General features: G+C 40.9%; 1 protein-coding gene across 3 annotated transcripts in view; it reads left to right on the forward strand.

Moving 5' to 3' along the window:
- The window catches only part of SORCS1 (sortilin related VPS10 domain containing receptor 1), a 269,815-nt gene that overhangs the window by 8,907 nt on the left and 238,759 nt on the right, over positions 1 to 22,149 (forward strand). Inside the window, exon 1 of one of the 3 annotated variants that reach the window (XM_052677147.1) lies at positions 8,139 to 8,247. The exons of the other annotated variants lie outside the window; for them this stretch is intronic. Coding sequence (XP_052533107.1) covers positions 8,158 to 8,247 — 90 coding nt within the window. The 5' untranslated portion in view covers positions 8,139 to 8,157. Of the gene's footprint in view, positions 1 to 8,138; positions 8,248 to 22,149 lie in introns of those variants that run through there. 3 annotated transcript variants of the gene reach the window in all.

Raw genomic sequence — 22,149 nt, forward strand, 5'->3', positions numbered from 1 at the left:
TTGTGTGGAGAATTTGTATTTTGCATCCAAAGTGCATTTTTAGCAGCTGAACGAGGTCACATGGTCCCTGTATGTGTGTGAGACTGGATCAGTATAAACCTTCAGGAACAGTTTCGCCATCCGCTGCCCTCACTGAGAGTGTTGCCAATACATCTCACAGAACTGTTTCTGCAAACAGACCAAACAGAAGTGAATTCTGGGGAATCTTCAAATTAATATTCATGGCCTTGATTTCTGAAGAATTTACCTATGTGTAAGTGTGAATACTTATTGTGAAAATCAAGCTTTATGTGCCAGACAATACTAACTGAAAAGTTAATTTGCTTTCTGTAGAGTTGTACTACATGTTTCCCAGAAAAAAATGACTTTTCTGTAGGGAAAAGATGAAAAGCTTTAAATTAATTGTTATTGGGGGGAAAAAAATCAAATTATGGGAATCTGTAAATCCAAGTTAGAGCTTACCTTCTTTATGTGAAATGATAGATTTTTTTTTAATGGGAGAGGCTAAGTAGGTAAATAAAGATACATCAACAAAACAGCAGATGCATTAACCTTAATACCAGAACACACTAATCTGTGGTGAAATGTCACTGATCAGAGGGTAATTATTTCCTGAGTGTTTTTGTGGGGTGAGGATGACACCTTGCACTGAACCTCCTCTGATTCATTTGTGTGCATGTTTCCTCATCCCTTTAAACTCATTAAGGGGGACAGAGCCTGGGCTGAAGAATATAGATCTGAATTTAGCTGGTAATCTAGAATACAGATGAGCTGCTGAAGTTCAGTAATAACTGCTTAGAGGAGATTTAGATTGTAAGATGAGAAAATATTTTTTTACCACAAAGACAGTGAGACACTGGCATAGGGTGACCAGAGAGATGGTGGTGGTGGTGTTCCGTCCTTAGAGACACCAAGGTCAGGCTAGATGGAGCTCTGAGCACCTGATGGAGCTGTAGGTGTCCCTATTCAGTGCAGAAGAGTTGGACCAGATGGACTTTAAATTCCCTTCCAACTCAAACAATTCAATTACTCTGTGATGATTCTATGATTCTGAAGTTCTACTTAGGCTACTGTAACCCAAAGAAGCCTTGATGCAGATCTACAGTATTTGTGTTGTTACTGCTGGTTCTCCTTTTATCTTCATTCAAATGACAAAGGACTGTTCAATTGTGCAACTCCTGGAAAACAAAGTCGAAAACATTCTCCAGCTCATCTTTTGTATGTAAAACTCTCACCTTCCATTTTATTTTCAATTTTCTCTAAGTTGACTTTTAGCCTTTCTTTTTTCTTCAGAAACTTTGAGAAACTGCTTATCCTTTCCCGAGTAGCTTATATTAAAGTCACTGAGTGGAATAAATGCCGTTGATTCCAAGTGTCTCTAACCACAGGATGTGCCCATGGCTTTGAGCCTGATGGAATGGAGGGAGTCAGAACACAGATATCTATGGCAGTTGCAGCATGCGGCCCAGCTCTGCGTTAAAGTGCTGTGGGCTGGAGTCCAGCTGCCTTTTCCTCCTCCACAAAAACTCGAGGTTCTGAAATCCCTGTTATTTTCATCACACTGCAGGCTGGCATCTACTGGAGAGGCTCAGCAGCTCCTGTGCCTTCCTCTCCCATAGGAACATGAGCTCTTCATTTTCCTCCCTGTCAGCCCCAACATGTTCCATCCTCTTCCTCCCACCCACCCCTAGCCCTGCCACTTGGTGCTGTTGCCTGGCGACCTGCCTGCAATGGACAGCTTGAAGGAAAGCGATGATTAAACAACCTGAACTGCCATCTGAGAGCGGTGATCGTTATTGTAATGTGACAAGTGGTGACAGCTGGGACAGCAATGCGTTCAGTGTGCAATTCCTTATAAAAAATATCGACAAAAATAAACAGATGATGGAAGTGCTACACACACCTGTGTGTGTAGGTGTGCAAGTGCTGGTGCTTCCCCTTGATGTGGAAGGGCCAGGAAAGGCATGTGCTTCTTTTTAAACAAAAAAGTGAGCATCACCCCAATAACTGTCATGACTAACAGGGCAGCTCACAAGCCAACGCAGCTTGCACTGATATTGTCAAACATCTCTGCTATTCTGAGGTAGAAATTAAATGGGATGCTGCTGTAAGGAAGGAGTGGTTGTGCACAGCATTGTTGCCCTCTGAGCAGCTGCAGAGAGCCATCAGCCCCATGCTGACTGCCAGCTGGAATATCCTATGTGCAGACAGCAGTGCATTGAAGCTGGGAACAGCATGTAGTGGTCTTGCTGTGTCCACCTGCCATGTCTCCTCCTGCCTTCCTGATGGATGAGATTAGGATAGGCTCAAAAGTGAGCTCAGCACGGAAAGGAGATGGTTGTGGCTGTAGGACCACAGAGGTCAGTTTTGGGATTGTGCATTACATCTTCCAGCGTCAGCTGGGATGATCCTGCCTCCTTAGCATTCCTTAAAATCCAGGTGATGCTGAATGTTAAGATCTTACTTAACTTCATTGTAGTTTCAGAGAAAATCCAAGATTTCACCTACTGACTTGTCCCATACTCTGTGTTGTCTCTCTGTCAGTGTTGCCTGTAATTTTACAGCCTGTTAGTGAAGACATCTCTGGTTGACAAAGAAAATAGTGTTCTCTTTAATTTATATAATCTGACAGCGTTTTCTAGTATAGATTGATGAAAGGTGTTATAAAATTGTGTTGTCAAGGCTGGTGAGCAGGGTCTGCTAGGTTTGCCTAGAGGACCAATTTCACATTCAAATGCCACCACTTTTTGGAGAAACAGTCTGCAAGCATTCATGCAAAAGGATATTGAAAAGATGACCAGATGTACCCTAAGGAGTGGGTAAACCAGGACACCAAGAAGAAGGAAATGATGAGTGCTAGTTGGGAAACTTTAAAAAGCTCCTCTCATGAACTTAGAGAATGAAAATACTTTTGGGGGATAGGAACAAGCCAGATCTGCAACTACTTAATAGGAGAGCTCTGTTGATTTAGTCAGTAAAGTTTTTGTAAGAGCCAGGTTTCTGCAATCTCTTCATTTTCCTTATTTTTCATTATGCTGTGCTAGAAAACTTCCCTATAATCTATATTGTTCTCTTCTTTCCCCAGCTTCCTTTGACTTTGGTTCTTTTAATGCAGCTAAGTATTAGCTGGGGTTGCCCTGAACCAGAATTACAACAAAATACTGAAATAGCTTAGGAGCTGCTGGACAGGACCTTGGGACCACAGCTGAAATCTGAAAAAGATCAGCATCTGCACATCACAGAGATGTGGGATAGTTTTGCTATCATTTATCTGAAGCCCTGAAGTAGTGGATTGATTCCCTTCCCTTATATAGCTGTCTTTGTCACCATGGTGTCACTATCCAGGATCCACTGTACTGTTAATCCTTGTGTCTCTGATTTTCCTGTGCACACATTATATAGATACTCACAAACTTCAGTGGAGCAAGTACTTGTGTTGATCATTTATTGGAGTTATGTGTGGATTTGAAGAGAAGAAATGAATGTTCCTGGTGCTGCCTGCTCACTTCTCAGTCTTCCCTTTGCTTCAACCCACAGTATAACTGATAGCATTGTTTCTGTTCTCCTGTCCTGCCCGGGCACTGGTATCTCTCAGCCTTTCTCAGGGAAATGGCACTGCCTTGACAAGTCAATTACATTTGCATTTTTGCTACAAAGAATAGCAGTGGGAGCGAGGTTCAGCTTCAGTGCAGGTAAACATTACTGTTCTCTGAAAGTGGATTCATCTAAAGGTATTCTTATGTTTCTTTGAATTTTTTTAAGTGATGTTGGGTGTAGTAGTAACTATTTCCAGGAAATGTTTTTGCTCTGAACTACCTGCCTGTGCTCTGATGGCAGCACAGGTTTTCTTCAGTGCTATTCAAGTTCTTAAGGCAGATCCATAAATGAGACACTTGAGGGATGACTTTAAAGGAAGACAAGAAAACAAACCCCAAAATACTTTACAAATGTCCTTCCTAAAAGATTTGGAAAATCACCTGTGCTCCTGTTAAGCTGAAAGAGAAAAAACATGCATACACATACACAAAAAGAAGAGAATTTCATGTCAGCTATGCTGCACAGTCTTTTCCATGTCTTCATTACGTCTGGCACCATCTCAGAATAAAACTGAGGATGAATTTTGAGTCTGTATCTGTGCTCCTTTTCTACTTGTTTATATTGAGATTCACTCAGATGAAGTCAAGAGTTCCTTTGTGGCAAGCAGGAGAATCCACCTCTGTTCCTTTGTAATGCTGAATTATTGAAATACCAAGTAGGAGTCCTTTCTGAGCAATCTGGTGTTTAACAAGGTGGACTTTGGTGAGTAACAAACCTTTGTGAGCAACTGGAAGAGAGAGAGATGCCTTGAGAAATCTTATGAGGAGCAGAGAATATAGTACAAAGGAAATAGCATTTCACTATGAAATGTTACTCAGGAAACCTGTATTTAATCTTCTGTGGAGAGAGTTTTTGTTTAAATAAGAACGTACTATATCATTAAACAGATGGAGTTCTTTGCTGGAGAGAGTTCAGAGAAAAAAGAGAGATGTCTGTAAATCCTTATATTGCAGGATTGCAGAATCACAGGAGGGATCTTTGGAGATCATTGAGTAGAACCCTCTGCTAAAGCAGGTTCCCTAAAGTAGGTTATACAGGAGATTGTCCAGGTGGATTTTGAGTATCTGTGGAGAAGGAGAATCTACAGCCTCACTGGGCAGACTGTTCCCGTGCCCTCATGTTTGTATGAAACTTCCTGTATTCCAATTTGTGCCCATTGCCCCTTGTTCTGTTGCTGGGCACCATCAAAAAGAATCTGGCCCTATCCACTTGACTCCTGCCTAGTAGATATATATAGGCATTGATAAGATTCCTCCTCAACTCTTCTCCAGGCTGAACAGTTCCAGGTCTCTAAGCCTTTCCTCATATGGGAGATGCTCCAGGCCCCACATCATCTTTGTGGTCTTCTGCTGGAGACTCTAGAAGTTTCCTGTCTTTTTTGGACTGGAGCTCAGGCCTAAACACAGAACTGAAATTGTATGATGAATGTCTGTACTTGTAATGATGTAAATTAGCCTTTAATCTATTAGTAAATTTCTCCTTCTAATAAACTACTCAGATGATCCAGAAATACAAATAATGCAGTAGCAGCTTCCAGAAGATGAAAACACTTCATAGTAGAAACAATCAGTATAATAAACAATGGAAAACGAATGCAGTAGCCTCAGTCCATCATTATAAGATATCTTGTCTGACTTGATGGGTTGTGAGTAAGGCGAATCTTTGGAATCACACTGAATAGGACACTCCCTGTCTGCAGGGATCACCTGAGCTAAGGAGTCAGACAGTGTCTCGGAGGCACGATGCAAAACAATGTATTGAGCTTTCTCACAACTAATCAGCTACTTTGAGGAAAAATTAGGCAATTTTCCAACAACGCTTATTAAGCAACTACTTTAAGGCAAATTTAGGTAATGGATACTATAGGAAAGTGAGTAAAAGGATTGAGAGGAAAGAGAAGAAGAGAAAGAAGGATAGACAGAGAGATTTATAGATAAATATAGTCCTGGATCCATCACTGTCTTGAGTCTGGAGTCTTGATCTATGTGTGGTGGGTCGACAAAGATAAATGTACAAATTCACCATTATACAGTCAAGTTGGTCTGAGACTGCCCTTTGGGGTGGCAACCCACTTCTGTCAAGAAGATTTGGAGTCTTAGATGAGAGTCTTTGGTGATCGCACCCCCTCTTCCCCCTCTCCCCCCTCTTTTCTGGTGTCTGTCAGCTGTGAGGAGCCATGAGAGGAGGTGAAGATAAATGGTCCATCACCTCCAGAGATGATGTTCTGTAGACCTTACAGCAAGCTCTATTCTTTCATTCTCAGATGGTCATTAAGGTTGGCTGTTGAGTCAACGAGTTGCTTGCACGATCATTATATAAGGCTCTGTATAAGGCTCAGACATAAGAACAAAAGAAGACAGGCAGATGATGTACCTTTTAAAACACTCGCTTTCTGTGTTGAATTTACAAAGGACAGATGATGTTAGTAAAGCAAAACCACCACTGAAACACATATGACATTAAACAACAGCATTAGAGCTACTTGGGGAAAGAATGTTGACTGAAGAATTTTCCAGATCACTTCTCGAGGATATGCAATCTTTAAGTGACATTTGCAACAGTAAAATATCAACAGAATTGTGTGCATTATGATAGTGCCAAAAACTGTAGTGAGAAATGTTCCCAGTTGACTTGTGTTTTGGCACTAAGATTATGAGAAGATATTAATGCTATGTCATAGACGCACCATTTATACTGAGTCTATCACATGGAGCTTATGGCCTGGGAAGTGTAAAAGTTCATTGCTTCTCTTTCCTCTTCAACCTTCGATTCCAGGACATGAGAATATATATTCTCTTCTCCTCTTAGGGAGATTTTCTTTCTGGCTATCTTCTTTTTGGTGCCACATGGTAGATGTCTCTAAAGAATTTTTGCTGGTAGTACAAAGTTCTCTGGGCAGTGGGGCTATGGCATCCAGATGAATAGGCATGTAGTCTCAAAGGCAGTACAATATTTTCTTTTCTGCACCAGTTACTGCCAGGATTTCATCACTGAAACTGCTAGAGTGGCAGGAAACTCATCTGTACATTTCTTTCACTTCTAAATACATTTTATTTAATGTTGAATATTCTGACATTATCAAAAGGAATTGTTTTGATGCTAATGTTTATCAGCTAAAAAAATACTTACTGCTATTCACTGTCATGGGAATTTTCATTGTAGCATCTTTCTTCCATGTTTGGGACAGAAACCAAACATCACTCTGTCTGAATCCTTCACAGGTTCTCACTGGCTGTTATACAGTTAGAGTGAAGATAACTCAAATAGCATTATATCTTCTTTGATATAATTCTTGGAACAGACTCAGCTTTACTAATGATAGCTATATGGAAGGTTGGAAATGTAGCACCTCAGCTATTTCTTAACTAGCTGAAAGCTCAAGTGGAGAATAGGTAGCAAGTGGAACATCTGAAAACCCGGAGATGTTTTTCACTCTTCTGACCCCTTTCAGTTCCAAGCAGACTGATAGACAAGATCCTAAGGAATGTGGCTTGTAGCCAGACAGGAGCTGTCCTAAAGGTGCTTATCAATGTCATTATCTTTCCATACAGAGTTGAGAGATGTCATCTCCCTGATAAGTGCCAGTCCTCTACAGTATTTCTTTTACAGCACTGAAATGCTGTAAAGTCAAATTATCTGACTCCTCTCAAAGACCAACAGCGTCACAGCTGTGATGAGGGAGACAGAAATGGTTACAAGGAATGCATTGGATGGATGTACATAAAAGTCATGTAACAGTTGTGCAGGAGATAAATTAGATAACTGGTTCTTCCTTAAATGTGAGAGGAGGAAACAAAAAGTAGGAATATAAGGCTTACAAACATTGATACGTGATCCCTTAATCCAGCCTTGTAAAGTTGGTCATGCATTTGAGGTGCTGTGAGAGGCAGGAGAACACAGGTGTAAGTTGGCCACTGAAGGGCAGGGGATGCAGGTGGCTGTAATCGCCTGCCTTGCCAGGTGGGAGGAATTAGTGATTAAAGAGAAATAACAGATAAGTGTAAGAATGGGAGGAGGAGAGGGTTTATGTTATAAAATCTCATGAAATTGTAACACACAATGATGAACAGATTTTCTATTAAAGAAGTTGATCTGCTGTTGTTGTTACTAAGCTTAAAAAGCCAAACCTGACTGCAATTAAAGAGTTAAATACTCAAAGCAACTAGGAAAAACACTGAGGTCTGAAGTGAGGAGGCATTACGGAAGGTGTGTGTCCTAAGTAGGTAAGAAGTTTATTTGTTGTGGGAAGGGGTAACTGGAGAATAAGAGAAGACTTGGTAAATTTTGAGTTAAGTTGGGAAAGCAGTGTGCTAAAATGTTGCTTGGAAAGCCTAAGGAATTGTGCAGCAAAGTGAAACTGGTGATAGAGTAGAAAAGCATGAAAGTCAGGTTTGTGGGATGATGTCCTTTGAGAAGTTCTGGGGGAACTATTAGTTCACAGCCTGAACCAGTGATTAAACACCTGGTGAAGGGGCATTGCCAACCCTGAAAGTACAGGTGCAAGCAGTTCACCTCTGCAAAAAGAAGGGGTGGAGCCAGGGTCCATTTCTCCCTAGCCTCATGTTAGGGCTGGCAGCTGAGAGGGAAGCATCTCTACTTGGGCACTGCTTTCCATGTGAGTTTTTACTGAGCTCTAATCCTCAGAAAGAGGTAAGTTATTCCTTTTTTGTTACCCAGTTGTTACTAATATCTTTCTTTGGTAACCCAAAAACTGGTCAAAGGCAATTGTATTTGTTCCTTGTACACAGGTATAAAATGGGAGAAACAAGACAGAGTCTGTGAACTGGGGTAATGTAATGTGAGTTTTAAGAGTGGTTTTAGCTTTGGGATTATCTGAAAAGAGGCTTTAAGGGTGAAAGACCTGTTAGATAGTGAAGATACTGGCATTTTCTTATTTCAGAATGATGAATCTGAACTTCTGAGGAAAGCTGTAGGTTTTCTGGTAGGGATTTTGAACTTAAAGGATATGGAAACACAGGCTAATATTTGAGGCAAAAAATTGGAGAAGAGCTAGGTTAAAAGTCAGTAAGTCCAGTTACTCCCTAGTGAGTCCTGCGCTTGTGGAAAAAGTTTGAAAGAAGAAGACTGGCTCTGAGTTTCTGACTTGAGGAGATTGGTAGATACTAATACAGCCGAAATTGCTGCTTGAGAGAGTTCCTGTGTGGGAGGAGGAACATATATGGATTAATGTACTTTTCCTTGTGGTGACATCTTCTGTATATCTAAATAACTTGTTCTCAGTGCCTTAAAATGAAAGTCGTCTCTTGCTTAGCCACCACCTGTGGAGGATTGGTGCAAGCCAGTCAGCAGATTATCTGGTGCACCTGGATTGGTGGTGTTTCAACACTGAGAGTCATAGCTCTAATTTGTGAACAGGGTCCTCTTGTTCACAGATTATTGAATTTAATAATATTGAATAATTATTGAAATTAGCGTGAAGGTTTTTTTTTTTTTTTCAAAAGTTGTGTATTCTGCTTTCTTTCCTGAATTTGGGAGAGAATGGCCTTGCTATTTATAGGTCTATAGCTGGAAAACTACTATCCATTGTCAGGAAAGGAGTGAAGTCAGGACTACAGGGTTACAAAAGGCTGTAGCCTGGCAACCAAGTTTTTTCTTTTTTTGTGGAAGAACGTTATAAACAAAATCAGAGGCCTTTAGTCCCTCCTGTATCTCTGATAAAAGCTACTATGGACAATAGATTCAGTGGCATTTTTGCCTTTTGAGGATTCAGCCTTAGAAGTGAACTCTCCTGCTGTAATGATTTAATTGAAGCAGAATATTTACAGCCAAGTTGTTACAATAGGTTGTAACCACTCAGTTAATGAGTGGCAAAGTTATGTGTGCTCTTGGCTTGCAGCAAACCTGAAGTGACTGTGTTTGCTCTAGCTTGTGCTGAGACCTATAAATGATTTCCTCCCAAGATGGAGCCCCCATGTGGACAGTTGTGACAGACCAGCGATGTGTGGCAACTTATTTAGTTGTACTTAGTAATGTGAGAGAAGATTCATTTAAATCATCAAATTTTAAAGTTGATACTTTCATATGTCTGCCCAGAGAAGTTTGCATTAAAATATTGGTTCTGTTTTTTTTTTTTAAGCTGGTATTGGCAGCCTTTAGCAAAAAGTTTATTGTAAATGGTTTGTATCTTATAAAAGGCATAAAGAGGCAGCTTGCAGCTGATACAAAGCAGCATCTCACCTGAAAGGGACTGGAAATCTCTGTGTCAAAAAAATCGTGGCCCTCTTATCAACAACTGATTCCCTCTGCTTTATCTGAGAGGTGGTTTCTCCCATTCCCATTGACTTCTTTTCTTCCATTCATCTGTGTAACTTCTCTAACTTGTGCAACTGAAATACAGCTTGGCTTGTTTCCCTTGAAGATCTGCCAATAACCACATTAACCCACGAGTATCTTCTTTCTAGCCAGTGTTTTGACAGGAGACCTTCTGTCTTCTTACTGCATATTCCCTTCTGTAAAATAGAATAGGCAGACCTCTCGCTACTGTTCATAGTTCTGCTTAGGTTTTCAAACCAGAATTTTGAGGTTAAAAGGTTGTTTCATTATTTGGAATTTCTGACTGACCTCTGTTGTATGAGGTGTGAAAATGGATCTATGCTTAGATGGACTGCTTTTTTTTTCTTTGTGGATCTTTACTGAGGATTTAGGTTGCTCTGATTTAGTGTAATCTTTTGTAATGTGTTTGTGTGAGTTAAAGGGCAGCAAGCATGGTTACTTTCATTGGTGGATAATGACAGACAGCTGAGAGCTTCCAAGCTGCCCTTCTGCCTACTACAGCAGCACCTCCTGTCTTGGTGCCAAAAGACATCACAAGCTCACATGTAAGAAAATGATAAATATCTCCCCCTCAGAGGGGAAGGAGATAAAACTGCCAGTCTAGCATGGTTAAGGCACAGTGGTTGCATGAGTCAAGGTATCATGCTCTCAGAGTATGGCTACTTCAGAAACCTCAGTTGTAATAATAATTTGTTATCTTGTAGTTGATCTTCTGGAAGAGCATAGCACAGCTCTGTACAACAGCAGGGAGTATTAGCTGCTCTTTCAGCATAAGCTTGTGGGCTGACTTAAAAGCCATTTTCAGAAACAAATTGATTAGGGTTTGTTTATTTTCTGGGCTTTGAGTTTTCAGGCTTTCCACTATTCTTAGCCATTGGAAAGATGAATATAAACGGCTTTAATCGTGTTGTGATAAAAGCACTGCCTTGGTGCAAGTCTGAGATGATATTTTGTGGTACCTCTTCATTGAGGTGCCCAGCTTTCTAGTAGTCATCTGTAGAAACTGACTTTCTGAAGATAAGTGCTGAACATTCTCCTGTGTTTTAATCCAACTAAATATATTCTGAACTACTTATATTAATCTCAAGTACCTTTGAGTAGAAAAACACAATACATGTGGAGAAGGTGCTTACTCCCAGGTCAGTCATGCTGTCATCAAGACAAGAGGGCCAATGGCATTCTGGGATGCATTAAAAAGAGCGTGGCCAGCAGGTCAAGGGAGGTGATCCTCTCCCTCTACTCTGCCCCGGTTAGGCCTCATCTGGAGTACTGCATCCAGTTCTGGGCTCCCAGTACAAAAAAGACAGGGATCTCTTGGAAAGAGTCCAGCGGAGGGCCACGAAGATGGTGAAGGGCCTGGAGCATCTCTCCTGTGAGGAAAGGCTGAGTGATCTGGGTCTGTTCAGCCTTGAGAAAAGAAGATTGAGAGGAGACCTGATCCAGGTCTATAAATATCTAAGGTGTGGGGGGCAGAATGGCAAGGCCAGACTCTTTTCAGTGGTGAGTGGAGACAGGACAAGGGGAAACGGCTGGAAACTGCAGCATAGGAAGTTCCACACAAATGTGCACAAGAACTTCTTTACAGTGAGGTGATGGAACACTGGAACAGGCTGCCCAGGGGGGTTGTGGAGTCTCCTTCTCTGGAGGTGTTCAAGACCTGCCTGGATGCCTACCTGTGCGACCTGCTGTAGGGAGCCTGCTTTGGCAAGGGGTTGGACTCGATGATCTCTGGAGGTCCCTTCCAACCCCTACAGTTCTGTGATTCTGTGAAATGCTCTAGCAATCTATTATGCGAAGGTGGGATATCAAGAGAATGATGCAGAAGTATTGAATCTTTCAGTTGGTGAATCCAGTGCTGCTAAATAGCAGTCCTCCTGATTGGTGTATAAGCAAAACTCAGATCTGTTCATCTAGCTGCAGCTATCTGCAACCTATCATTGGCACCAATCTGTTCCTTCATACTGAAGGTAAATTATAGTCAGAATGAAATATTTTTCTAATTAAAAAATGTTAATTGATCTCTCTCTACCTTTTCCCCAGTGAATAATGCAATTGAATTATCTTTAGAATTTGCTCAGAGCCTTTGATAACAATGGAGTTATTTGTATACAACCTTTTTTTATTTCCACCAAGTCCTATTGTTGTGTTGATTGTGCTTTGAAGTCATAGCAAGCATCCCGCTCCTGCTATTTGCTATGTATTTCAGTCCCAACACACAGCTTCTAAATTCTTGTTAAAGTTGTTTCCGAACAAAAGAGTAAACTCAGACTCTCTCACATGAAATACATGAGGCAGTTATGGTTCCATTCATTTGCTTGTATCTATTTGCTGTATCTAGAGAGCTATTGTTATGCATGGAGAACTGGAAAATAATATCACTAATAAAAAACAATAATTCTCCCAGGGTCTGCTGTCAATAGCAACAGTCTAAAGAGAGCTCAAGCACGGAGAGAGAGGGATGCGTTTTGGATGTGAAAGAAGATGCAGAGCTGCACCAGAAGGATCTGCTCAATCTATGAAGCCGGGTCCTTGTGTGGTGTGAATGGGATCATTCAGTTCTGCCCCATCCCTTTTCAATAGGGGTGTACCAGTTCTCAGTGAAATGTGATGCTGAGCACTCCTCTAAAGGAGTGCTAACTTCTGTGGGAGCTCCTCCTCCACACAGCTCCCGTGTCTTTTTCTCCTTTCTCTAGGAAACCCTTTTCTTACTTTCACTTGAAGCAGCTGAGTTCTTATCACTCAGTCTTAAAGTGGGGCTGGAACAAGAGTTCAAGAGCACAGAGAGAAGTTTGAGAGAACTCTGATGTGTGTGAAGTGGTTTTTCTAGAGCTGTTGTAGGGTTCCTTGTGATGTTGGGAACTGTCTGTGGATTAAGGTGTGTACAGTAGGATGTTGTTGCCTTCTTTATTCTATCAAGATACCACAGATTTGGCTGGTTTCCAAGAACTGATTTTTTTTTTTTTTTTCCCCAAAGAAAGAAAATAAGGTTTTTTTTATAATTGTTAATTTGAATTATCACTGGCTATGGACCTTGCCTTGTAGGAGTTAGGGCTTGTCTAGGCCAAGTGGTTGATGTCTCAGGCAGGTTTTCTTTCTTTTCCGGTGTAGATGAGTAAAAACCTACAGAATCCCAGGTTCAGTGAAAAGTTTGGTTATTTAAAACCATCTCTGTGTTGGCCTCTTCTGAAAAATGAATGTGGAAGAGCTGGGCAGGTGGGATTAGTTGCTTTTTTTCCTGATAAAAGCAGATTAATTTTAACACTGTCTAATAATTGCATCCATATTTTTCTTGGTAAATGAACCATAAGACACATTGTCAGAAGTGAGCCTTTTGTAATGACTGGGGTTAATATTTCAGAGCTATTTTCTCTGTGGATCAGAGCTTAGACTAAGCATGTGAAAATCAGCAGTATATGTTCTACACTAGCTTGATTTCTATTCATTTGCAGCTCAAACGTATTCTTCCCTTCTCTCATGGTAGTTTCAGAATACTTATGAGGTTTGGCCTTTACAATAAGGGATTTACATCTGATTTTATCCCCAGGTATATGTATATTTACTTTGTTCTGCCTACAATGCAGCTCTCTCAGAGGTAGGACAGTTTGTATTTCTGTGTCCAGGCTGAGGCTTGGAAAGTCTCAGTAATCTGCTCTGCTGCAGAGCTCCTGTGTGTTCCCCAGAAAATCTTTGTGCCTCACAGTAACTCAGTTTCCTGAATTATAGCATTTGTATTTAGATCTTCGTGCTGCTTCACGTGGGAGTGTTGAATCTAAATCTCTTCAAATCCTGTGTACTTAAACAATAAAAAGGCGTTAACGGAGAGGGAGATCTCGTTGTGCTTAATGACAGAGCACCTATCCTATTTATGTAGTTCGTTCTTAAGTTTCATTTTAGTGGTTGCTTTTACTCCCTGGGTTTTTGTCTTCTGAACATGACAGTTTTCTTGAACAAAGCTTAGCAAGAAGCATTAATTTTAATTGAAGGAACTGCACATTGGATTAAGTAAGGAGCAATTTCTGCAGGGAGTGTTTCCAAGAGCTGGTGCTCTTTCTAGTGCAAGCAAGAGAAGAGGAACAGAAGGGAAGGTGAGGCTGCATTGGATTTATGGGATGTTGGAGGGTGCCATGCAATAGTGCCCTTGTGCCGATGCAGCCACTGAAGTCCCACAGCCTGAGCATCTCCTGTGGGGAACAGAGTAGCTCACTGCACTTCCACATATGCGTTTCTCTTTAGACTTGGATCTTGTGGACTGCTTATGGAAGGATTTTCACTTGCTAAAAGGCAGCTGGTTAGGTTTCACAGATTTTCACAAATTCCTGTAGTGCCACACCAAGGTATGTGCTCTGACTGTATGGGTTTACTGGACTTAGTTTTGTACTCTGCATTTGTTATGCATTGCAAAGTTCATTGAATTTTCATTTCCCTCATCCAATCTTAGGAGCATCGGTATGAGCTATGAAATGATGAATGTGTTCATATAAGCTATGAAGACTCATGATCTGTGTATTTCAAGATCGTATCCCTTTTTTATACAGGCACTGGGAAAAGGATGGCTTTTGTCCCATGATGTTCCCAGTAAAGTTGACTGTTGCAGACCCCTCTGGTACTGTCCACTGGTGCTGCTTCACCTGGAAAAAATGCTAATGTCTAAATGCATCTAGATTCTGTGCTTCACAGGGATGTGTTCTTCCTACTTCTTGCTCCAGCTTTCCTGAAAGAAAATACTACATTTCAGACGGTGGCACTTCTGCTGTTTAAAAACCTCATCTGTGTGAGACAGCCTGGGTTTCCCATTACTTTCTAATCCTAATACTTAAATGAGAGCAGGCAAGTGAACTTATAGCTCTTAAAAGTGACTTAACGCTGTCATTTCTTATTAATGGCTGCTTTGGCACCACACAGGGTCTAGAACAATTGAATAGCCCTTGTGACTTAAAAAGGTGTAATTAATGAAATGCAGCAGGAATATTCAAGTTATGAGACAACCACTTGGGGATGTATGTTGAGGGAAACTATGGTGTTGTGTAGGATAATAGCCAGAGCCTAAGATGAGGAACAAGTTATAGGATGGATGCAACAGACCTGATGTACTGAAAAATTAAAGTTGGACACAGACAAGTTGATAGTTTTTTCTTAAGAGCTCCTGAAACAACTGAAGTTAGCATTGCAATTATTGTCATTGAAGTAGTTTTCTTTTTTGCCCAAATTAGGGCAGTATGTTTCCTTATTATCCAGTTTTCTGCCCTCATGTAGATTTTCTAACATCTTGAAGTATTTTTAACCAGATCCTTATTTATCAAATTGAAGAGGAAAAAAAACAAATAAAATCTGTAAATAATGCCAACAAGTCCTTAGTGAAAGTGTGACATTTTCCAGACTTATAACTAATCAGGATAACCAAGCAACTCTTGCTTCTACAATATGAGCGTTGCATTCATTCCAGGAAAGTGCAAGAAGATAGCTAATTCCTGCTGTTTTACCTTCTGAAAAATCATTATCTTTTTGCCCTAAAGCCCTTCCACTTTTAATACTTAAATACAGAAAAAGGTGTAGGGGAGACTCATGAGACATTTCAGGAATGTAATATTTAATGAAAGAAAATTAGAGGGCACCATCAGCACAGCTGAGGCAAACCAGAATTCTCATTTCACGTGGTTTTTTTTTTTAGTGAGAATCCCTAAGGTCTCTCTGGGGGTCTGCTCTTTGCTTTCTCTGCCCTGTTTCAGCAGTCTATCCAGCACTGCAGCATAGCCACAGGAAAGAAGAATCCACCCTTTTCACTTATGAATAGGAAGAAATTATTAGGTATCCTTAAGAAAGCAATTATCAGCACCATCTATTGGGGAAAGAGAGGTAGCAGTTTATTTGATTTGAATATGCAAAAACTTGTTTACTTTATTTGTAGCCATATTCTAGAGTGACAATATGTCTAAATATCCTGCTTGTTTTTAACATACAGCAGCCCAGAGCCTGCCCCTGGGGGAATGTGGGTTGTTTCTAAAAGTACATTCAAGCAATGCATTGAACCATTTAAAAGGGGGCAGCAGACAAAGATTCAAATGTCAAAATGGTGCGTTGACTGTGGTAGGTTCTGTCACATCAATAGGACAAGGGCAACAGTGGAGAAGCAATTTGCAGGCAAGGATATAGAGACTCATCTAGAGCCTTGAGTCAGTCTAAACCACTGTGTCTGATAAATCTGGGTGGAGAATGGGATATGTGACCTTCTTGATTTTTTTTTTTTTTAAACAAATGAAACTATAGCTTGAAGCAAAGGCAGGGGAATTATTCTTCTTAGCAGAAGATTGACTGCAAGATGTATCTTCATTTTGGACAGTGTTCATAGTTAAGATCTGAAGTCATTTTAGGACAAGCATAGATTTGATCAGTGACAATTTCCACTGATGATATCAGTGGCCTTCCTAGCATGCTTCAGGAAACTTGCATGTGTAAATCCTAGGAAGGCACCCAGCACAAAAATATTTATTTAGTAACTTATTCTGCTGTATTATGGGCTTGTCTTTGTTTCTCTCAGACATTACACTGTTTTGTTCCTGTGGTGCTGTAACACAGGTACTTCTGGCTTCCCTGCCCTTCTCCTTTAATAACAACTAAGCTCTTGCTCGGAGCATCGTGCCTACTGGCCAAGGTTCCAATCTTGCTATTGATAAGCACAGGCACTGCAGGAATGTGGCAGGTAAAGGTCTCTAAAATTAACGACTGATTCCTGTTGCGAGGGAAACTATATAGCTCTTACCTGGTGGATCAAGTTCTGCTTTACTGCTGGTTTTAAATGTTTTGCCTTACCATGTTTGGAGACTGCTTAAGTCTTTCTGATCTGCCTATTGAACAACCTTCTTTTGATGCACAGTATAACTGTATTTAGATCTTATGCATTATTTTCATGTTCTTTTAACATGACTATTTTCAGTACCTGCTCTGTTCTTCTGTTGAACAAGCAAGATGCTTTTATGGCATGGGCAGATGACTGCAACTGACTGAATCAGTGTGTTAAGAAGTTAACATCCCACAGGTAATTCAATCAGTAAAAGTTTAGCTTTTAAAAAGTTAGGTAATTACTATTGCCAGCTCTCTGGATAGCTATTGGAGTGACCTAAGTACTTGCTATCATAAATTCTTATTTCATTACCTTACCCTCAATAATAGTGGTAACTAGATTTCAGATAATTAACTCCCTAATTTTCAGTGACTGTTACACAGATGAATGCAATCCTGAGAGAATGAGAGGACTGAGTAAGAGAAAGGGGCAAACGGATTTTTGGGAATGTGGACTCATTACAGATATGAAAGGGTTATTGAGGCCTCTGCAGGTAGTGTCAGCTGGACAGATTTGGATTTGATCCTGCAGGCTAAAGGGAATTGTGATGCTCCTGAAATGCAAACTACAGAATTGCTTATGCAGTATCAACCTTCGAAGCTCTTTCAGTCCAGTTTTAAGCAGCCCTAGTGACAGGGCTCCCCACATGCTTCCCTTGGGTTGTGTGCACAATCTAATTGATTGACACATTAGCAAAGCAAATTTCTCTTGCTATTCAGCCAAAACTTTCCTTCTGCTTAATTTCAGCCCATCACTCCTGTTAATGCCCCCTGTGAGGCTGCCTGAACTGCTTCTGCCACGCTATGGCTTTATTGATCTTGGCTCTGTACAAGCAATTTTTAACTGACTGAACTTGCTGCTGGCAGTGCTGGTGCTGGGATGGCACAGGACTGAGCTCATTTTTTTGGCTTCCTTTCTTCCATGGGCCTGGAAGAGAGGAGCGCAGTGGAGGAAGAGTTTGTTGCTCAGTGAACTTTTCAGTGGCCAAATAGAGTCACGGAAAGTGATTTCTGAGTTTTGTTTCCGGATGTGGTTGAGTCCCCCAGAACTGCAGGAAGAATCATTCACAGACTCTCACACTATTTAGATCTGGGACCTGACCTGTAGATCTATACTATGGGCTTTTTGCTGGGAAGTTCATTCTGCCTCTGCAGCAGTGACTCAGCTGAATGGCTGAGCTGGAAGAGGATCAGTGGCATTGCTGGATTCTCAAGGTTTTGTGAACCTATCCTTTCTGTGCCTCAGTTTACTCTTGGATGCAACAAGGCATATCTCCCTGGTGTATTAGAGTGGAAAGAGAGGAGTAGTATTTCTTTTGTTGGGATTTAACTTAGACTGTTTGCAAGACGTTTTCAGCAGCTCAATTCCTGCTATCATGGAAACCACCTGTGAGCACTTCTCATCTGTATGTGGAAAAATAGATCAGCAAGCTTGCAGAAGAGTGTTGTTAACAACAACTACAAAAGTGAAAGCACAGGTGAAATTGTTTACTGTCTAGTTAAAAGTAGAGGAGCATGTGTGGGTTTGGTTATGCTCTGGGAAATGCAGCCATTCTGTAGAGAAACAGCATACTGAAGTATTTAGCTACTTCTCCCTTGAAGTATGTTGAAACTAATCCAAAACTAGTTCTCAAGCCACAGGCAATATGTAGAATTTTTGAGCTGAGGTATAAACTCACTGTTCCAGGACATGAAGCCCCTATACACAGGCAGAAGGAGCTGGAGCAAGGAGAAGGGAAGCCCGAAAAATGACTCAGTGGACACTGAGCCACCCATGTACCGTTGTGTTCTCAGGGGCTGTCTGAGAAAGTATGGTAATAAATGAGCAGAGCACCTTTCTTTTGACTGCAGCAGCTGATTATGTGCCCATTGGAGTGAGGTTACAGCGGCCTTGCTCCCCTCTTCTCCATCCAGTCTTCTGGTTTTTGTTTTGTTTTGCTGAGAGTGTGAATGTAGGGATGACTAATTGTCTTGCTGGCCTGATTCTGTCTCTGTGTGGGATCTGTTTGTATCAAAATGCTCTGGCCTAAATGACTAAAGTGTGTCAAGTTGTGGTGATTAAAGAATTATAAAATGCTTTCTGAGCAGCCTTGCCTCAACTCACTGCAACTTTGGACAGAAGCCCAGATGGGGGGGGAGGGGAAGGAGGGAAATAAAAAGAATAAATTCTGTGAGAGGGACTTCTGCAATATTTTGTTCCCATTTTATTGAGAAGAGAAGACTGATGATAAACATTAGTGAGACAAAATTGCAGTGATTTGTATGGATTCCCAGGTGAACAAGCTTAGCATTAAAAAAATATTATAGCCTGTTCTATCACAGAATGGTTGTACAGATCATAAAATGAAAGAGCTTTATATATATATATATATATATACACACACACACACGCAGAGAGTGTGTGCTTATGGATAGAGGCATCTCAGTTTTCTACTAATAGGTTAAAACCTGGTGTTGGACTGGAATAGTGAAATGTTTAACTTTCTGCTAATTCTGTGGATAATTACTCTGGAGGAGGATGCACCTGGCAAGCTTTCATTTTGTATTTCAAAGCAGACCCATCGGGTCTTGCTGAAATGACTCCTAAGCCACAGTGCCTTAAAGCCAAGAGCTCAGGTGCCTTGTTTGTTTCTGTTGAGCTTGTCAGCTTAGCTGTGCATGCCTGTGGCTCTTGTAGGTGTAAGTGTAGTATGACACATCAGAGCTGACAGTTTAAGTGCTTTGTCCCTGCTGATACAGATTGCGGTGGGAACTGAGCAGAACCAAAAACAACTAAATAAAAGACTCTCTTCCTGAAGTGTTTATTTCCTATGTGGTGTTTTTAAAATAAGTTTCTTCAGGTTTCCATAATGACTTTTATTATTATTACAGCCAATGCTGAGTGATAGGCTTGGTAATGCTACTGTTTGTTGGCTTCTTACCAATAGCCGTATATCCTGGCCATAATAGGAGAGAAGCTGAGGTTCCTTCCCCATAGTGGCACATAAAGTAGCATTTCCATTGCAGTAGTGGATCTGCAGCTGTAGGAAATGAATGAACCTGGCAGTTGGGATGTTACCTCTCTAGCAAATCTAACGCAAGACATTCAGTTTTCTATGAGGCAGTGGCCTCAAGTTGTGCCATGGGAGATTTGGGCTGTATATTAGGGAAAGCTTTGCAAAAAGTGGTTGGGCACTGGCACAGGCTGCCCATTGTGGTGGTGGGATCACTGTACTTGGGGGTGTTCAAGAAACATGGAGATGTGGCACTGAGGGATGTGGTTTGTGGGCATTATTGGTAGTAGGTGGATGGTTGGTCTAGATGATCTTGAAGGCCTGTTCCAGCCTTAATGATTCCACAATATGCTATGATACTGGGAGTTGATGGGGATTGCTGAGGAGTGTGTGTGTCCTATGCATACGTTTCCTGGTCTACCTAGAAGCTTAGTAGCCTGCAGCTTACTGTAGCTTACAGCAATACCTGCTGGTTTGCTGGCTCTTAAGGAGGAAGAGAAGAGAGGAACTTAGTGACACCATTTGTTCCTGTGCTGATGCACCATCAAGCTTTGGCTGAATTGCTGGAGTAATGTGATGCTGGATTCTGTGCTTACGTCCTCATGTGCTTTGATGCGATTCTTAGTCTCCTTAACTTAGTGTGTTGAACTTATCGTCAGCATAAAAGGGGAGAAGAATTGCTGGTGGTATTTAGCCATCTAATTCCCATGGGTTTCACGTGTCATTCTCCAGTGCCATAAACTAATGTGTCTGTGCAGGACTGATGATTTGTGGTTTTAATTATTTTGAGGGATTTAAGAAGTGATTGTAACTTTTCTTCCAACATTAAATATTTCAAAGGTTAATACTCCTTTTCTGAAATTGATGGCACTGTATGTTTTAGTAATGTGAAATGAAGTGAATGCTGCAGCACTTCCATCTCCCTCATTTTATTCTGGCTAAAATGCGTGTATCTGATTTGGAATTAAAAACAAATGAAAGTTCTTTCCTAAGCATGGTGTTATTTCTGGATTTTTATCCCTTGCCCTTTTCCAAGTATATAAGAAATAGAAAATGCAGAAGCAGTCTCTATTCCCTTTCTTCTCTGTGATCTCCAAATATGGTTTGAAATATAAAGAAACTTTTTTCCCCAATGAACAAGGTCAAAATAAAATTAAGTCTAGAAATCAAATAAATCAAAATTTAATCACATATTTTCAATAAACATTTTAAGAGAAGGATTGTTTTTCTGTGATGTGCTTTCCTGGGAGAAACAGCTATAGGCTTTCTGACCACTGCTCATTACTAACAACAAAACAGACCATCAGAAGAAAAAGTGATATTGATGCTTCACTTAATTTTCTTCTTCCCCTGTCATCTTTGAATGAGAAGATGGAATTAATGACTGATGTCTCTAAAGGCTAGAATTCAGGATGCCTTGGATCAATTTCCAGCTCTATTATAACCTTCACATTTGGGTTGAAATTAATTTCTTAAACTGCAGTACATCTTAGCACAGACTTGCATTGCAGCCAGTACAGTGGAATTTCTTACTGTTTGAGGTCACTGACTGTTACAACAGTGCTGCATCTGGTTCTGTTTGACTGACAGATTTAACTTTTGTGGTCCTTTTTCATAAACTAGTCAGTACTGCTCACTGTGTTCTCTTATTTTTTGAGTTCCTTTTGATATATGGGTGTCTGTTGTCAGGTATTGCAGACCAAGGTCAGTCAGTGCAGAAATAGCATCACAGGACTGTTGTGGCTTTTCCTGAGCTAGGGGTGTGGGATGGGGGGAAATTTGGTTGAGTGTGATGACCTGATTCATGTCTTGCTAGAGATTATCCAATGTGGTCATTAAGTTGCTTTGCTGATGTTGTTTGTTCTCACTGCTAGTTTATTATGAAGGCAGCAGTCCTCTGTGGGCTGCACTATGTTTCTTTTGGTATCTCTGGATGTGTGATCTGTGTGCCTTGCTGGGCCAGTAGGTAAAAACGTGTAATGCTCTGTACTGGCTGAATCTCTTTCTTTGTCCTATGGAGGGCGTGACTGCTTGCTTCATGTGGCCTCTGCATTGTGCTCTCTGTCTTGTGTACCATCTTCTATCAGCCACAAGCCAACTACCACCGCTTTAGATGCTGCTCTTGAGCATATATATCATTCCTAATTTTGAGAGTGCTATCCACGTTCCCTTTGGTTTATAGAGCACGGGGGCTGGGGTGGAGTATAAGTTGTAAAAGCTATCAATCTTTACTCCTTGAGGAAAATAATGGTCCTGTGTAGCCTCTGTTATTATTCAGGCAGCTTAGAACAGCTGTGCTAAAAGTGAAACAAAAGGTTGTCAGTTCTAAACTGTTGATGCTGTAAAGACAAGGAAAGAAAAGAATGGCAGATGTTTATCTCCATGTTTATACCAAGTTTTAGTGCATCAATCATTCAGCGCTATCAAG

The sequence above is a fragment of the Tympanuchus pallidicinctus genome, unplaced genomic scaffold (assembly GCF_026119805.1).
Source record: "Tympanuchus pallidicinctus isolate F22 unplaced genomic scaffold, pur_lepc_1.0 scaffold16, whole genome shotgun sequence".
Lineage (NCBI taxonomy): Eukaryota > Metazoa > Chordata > Aves > Galliformes > Phasianidae > Tympanuchus > Tympanuchus pallidicinctus.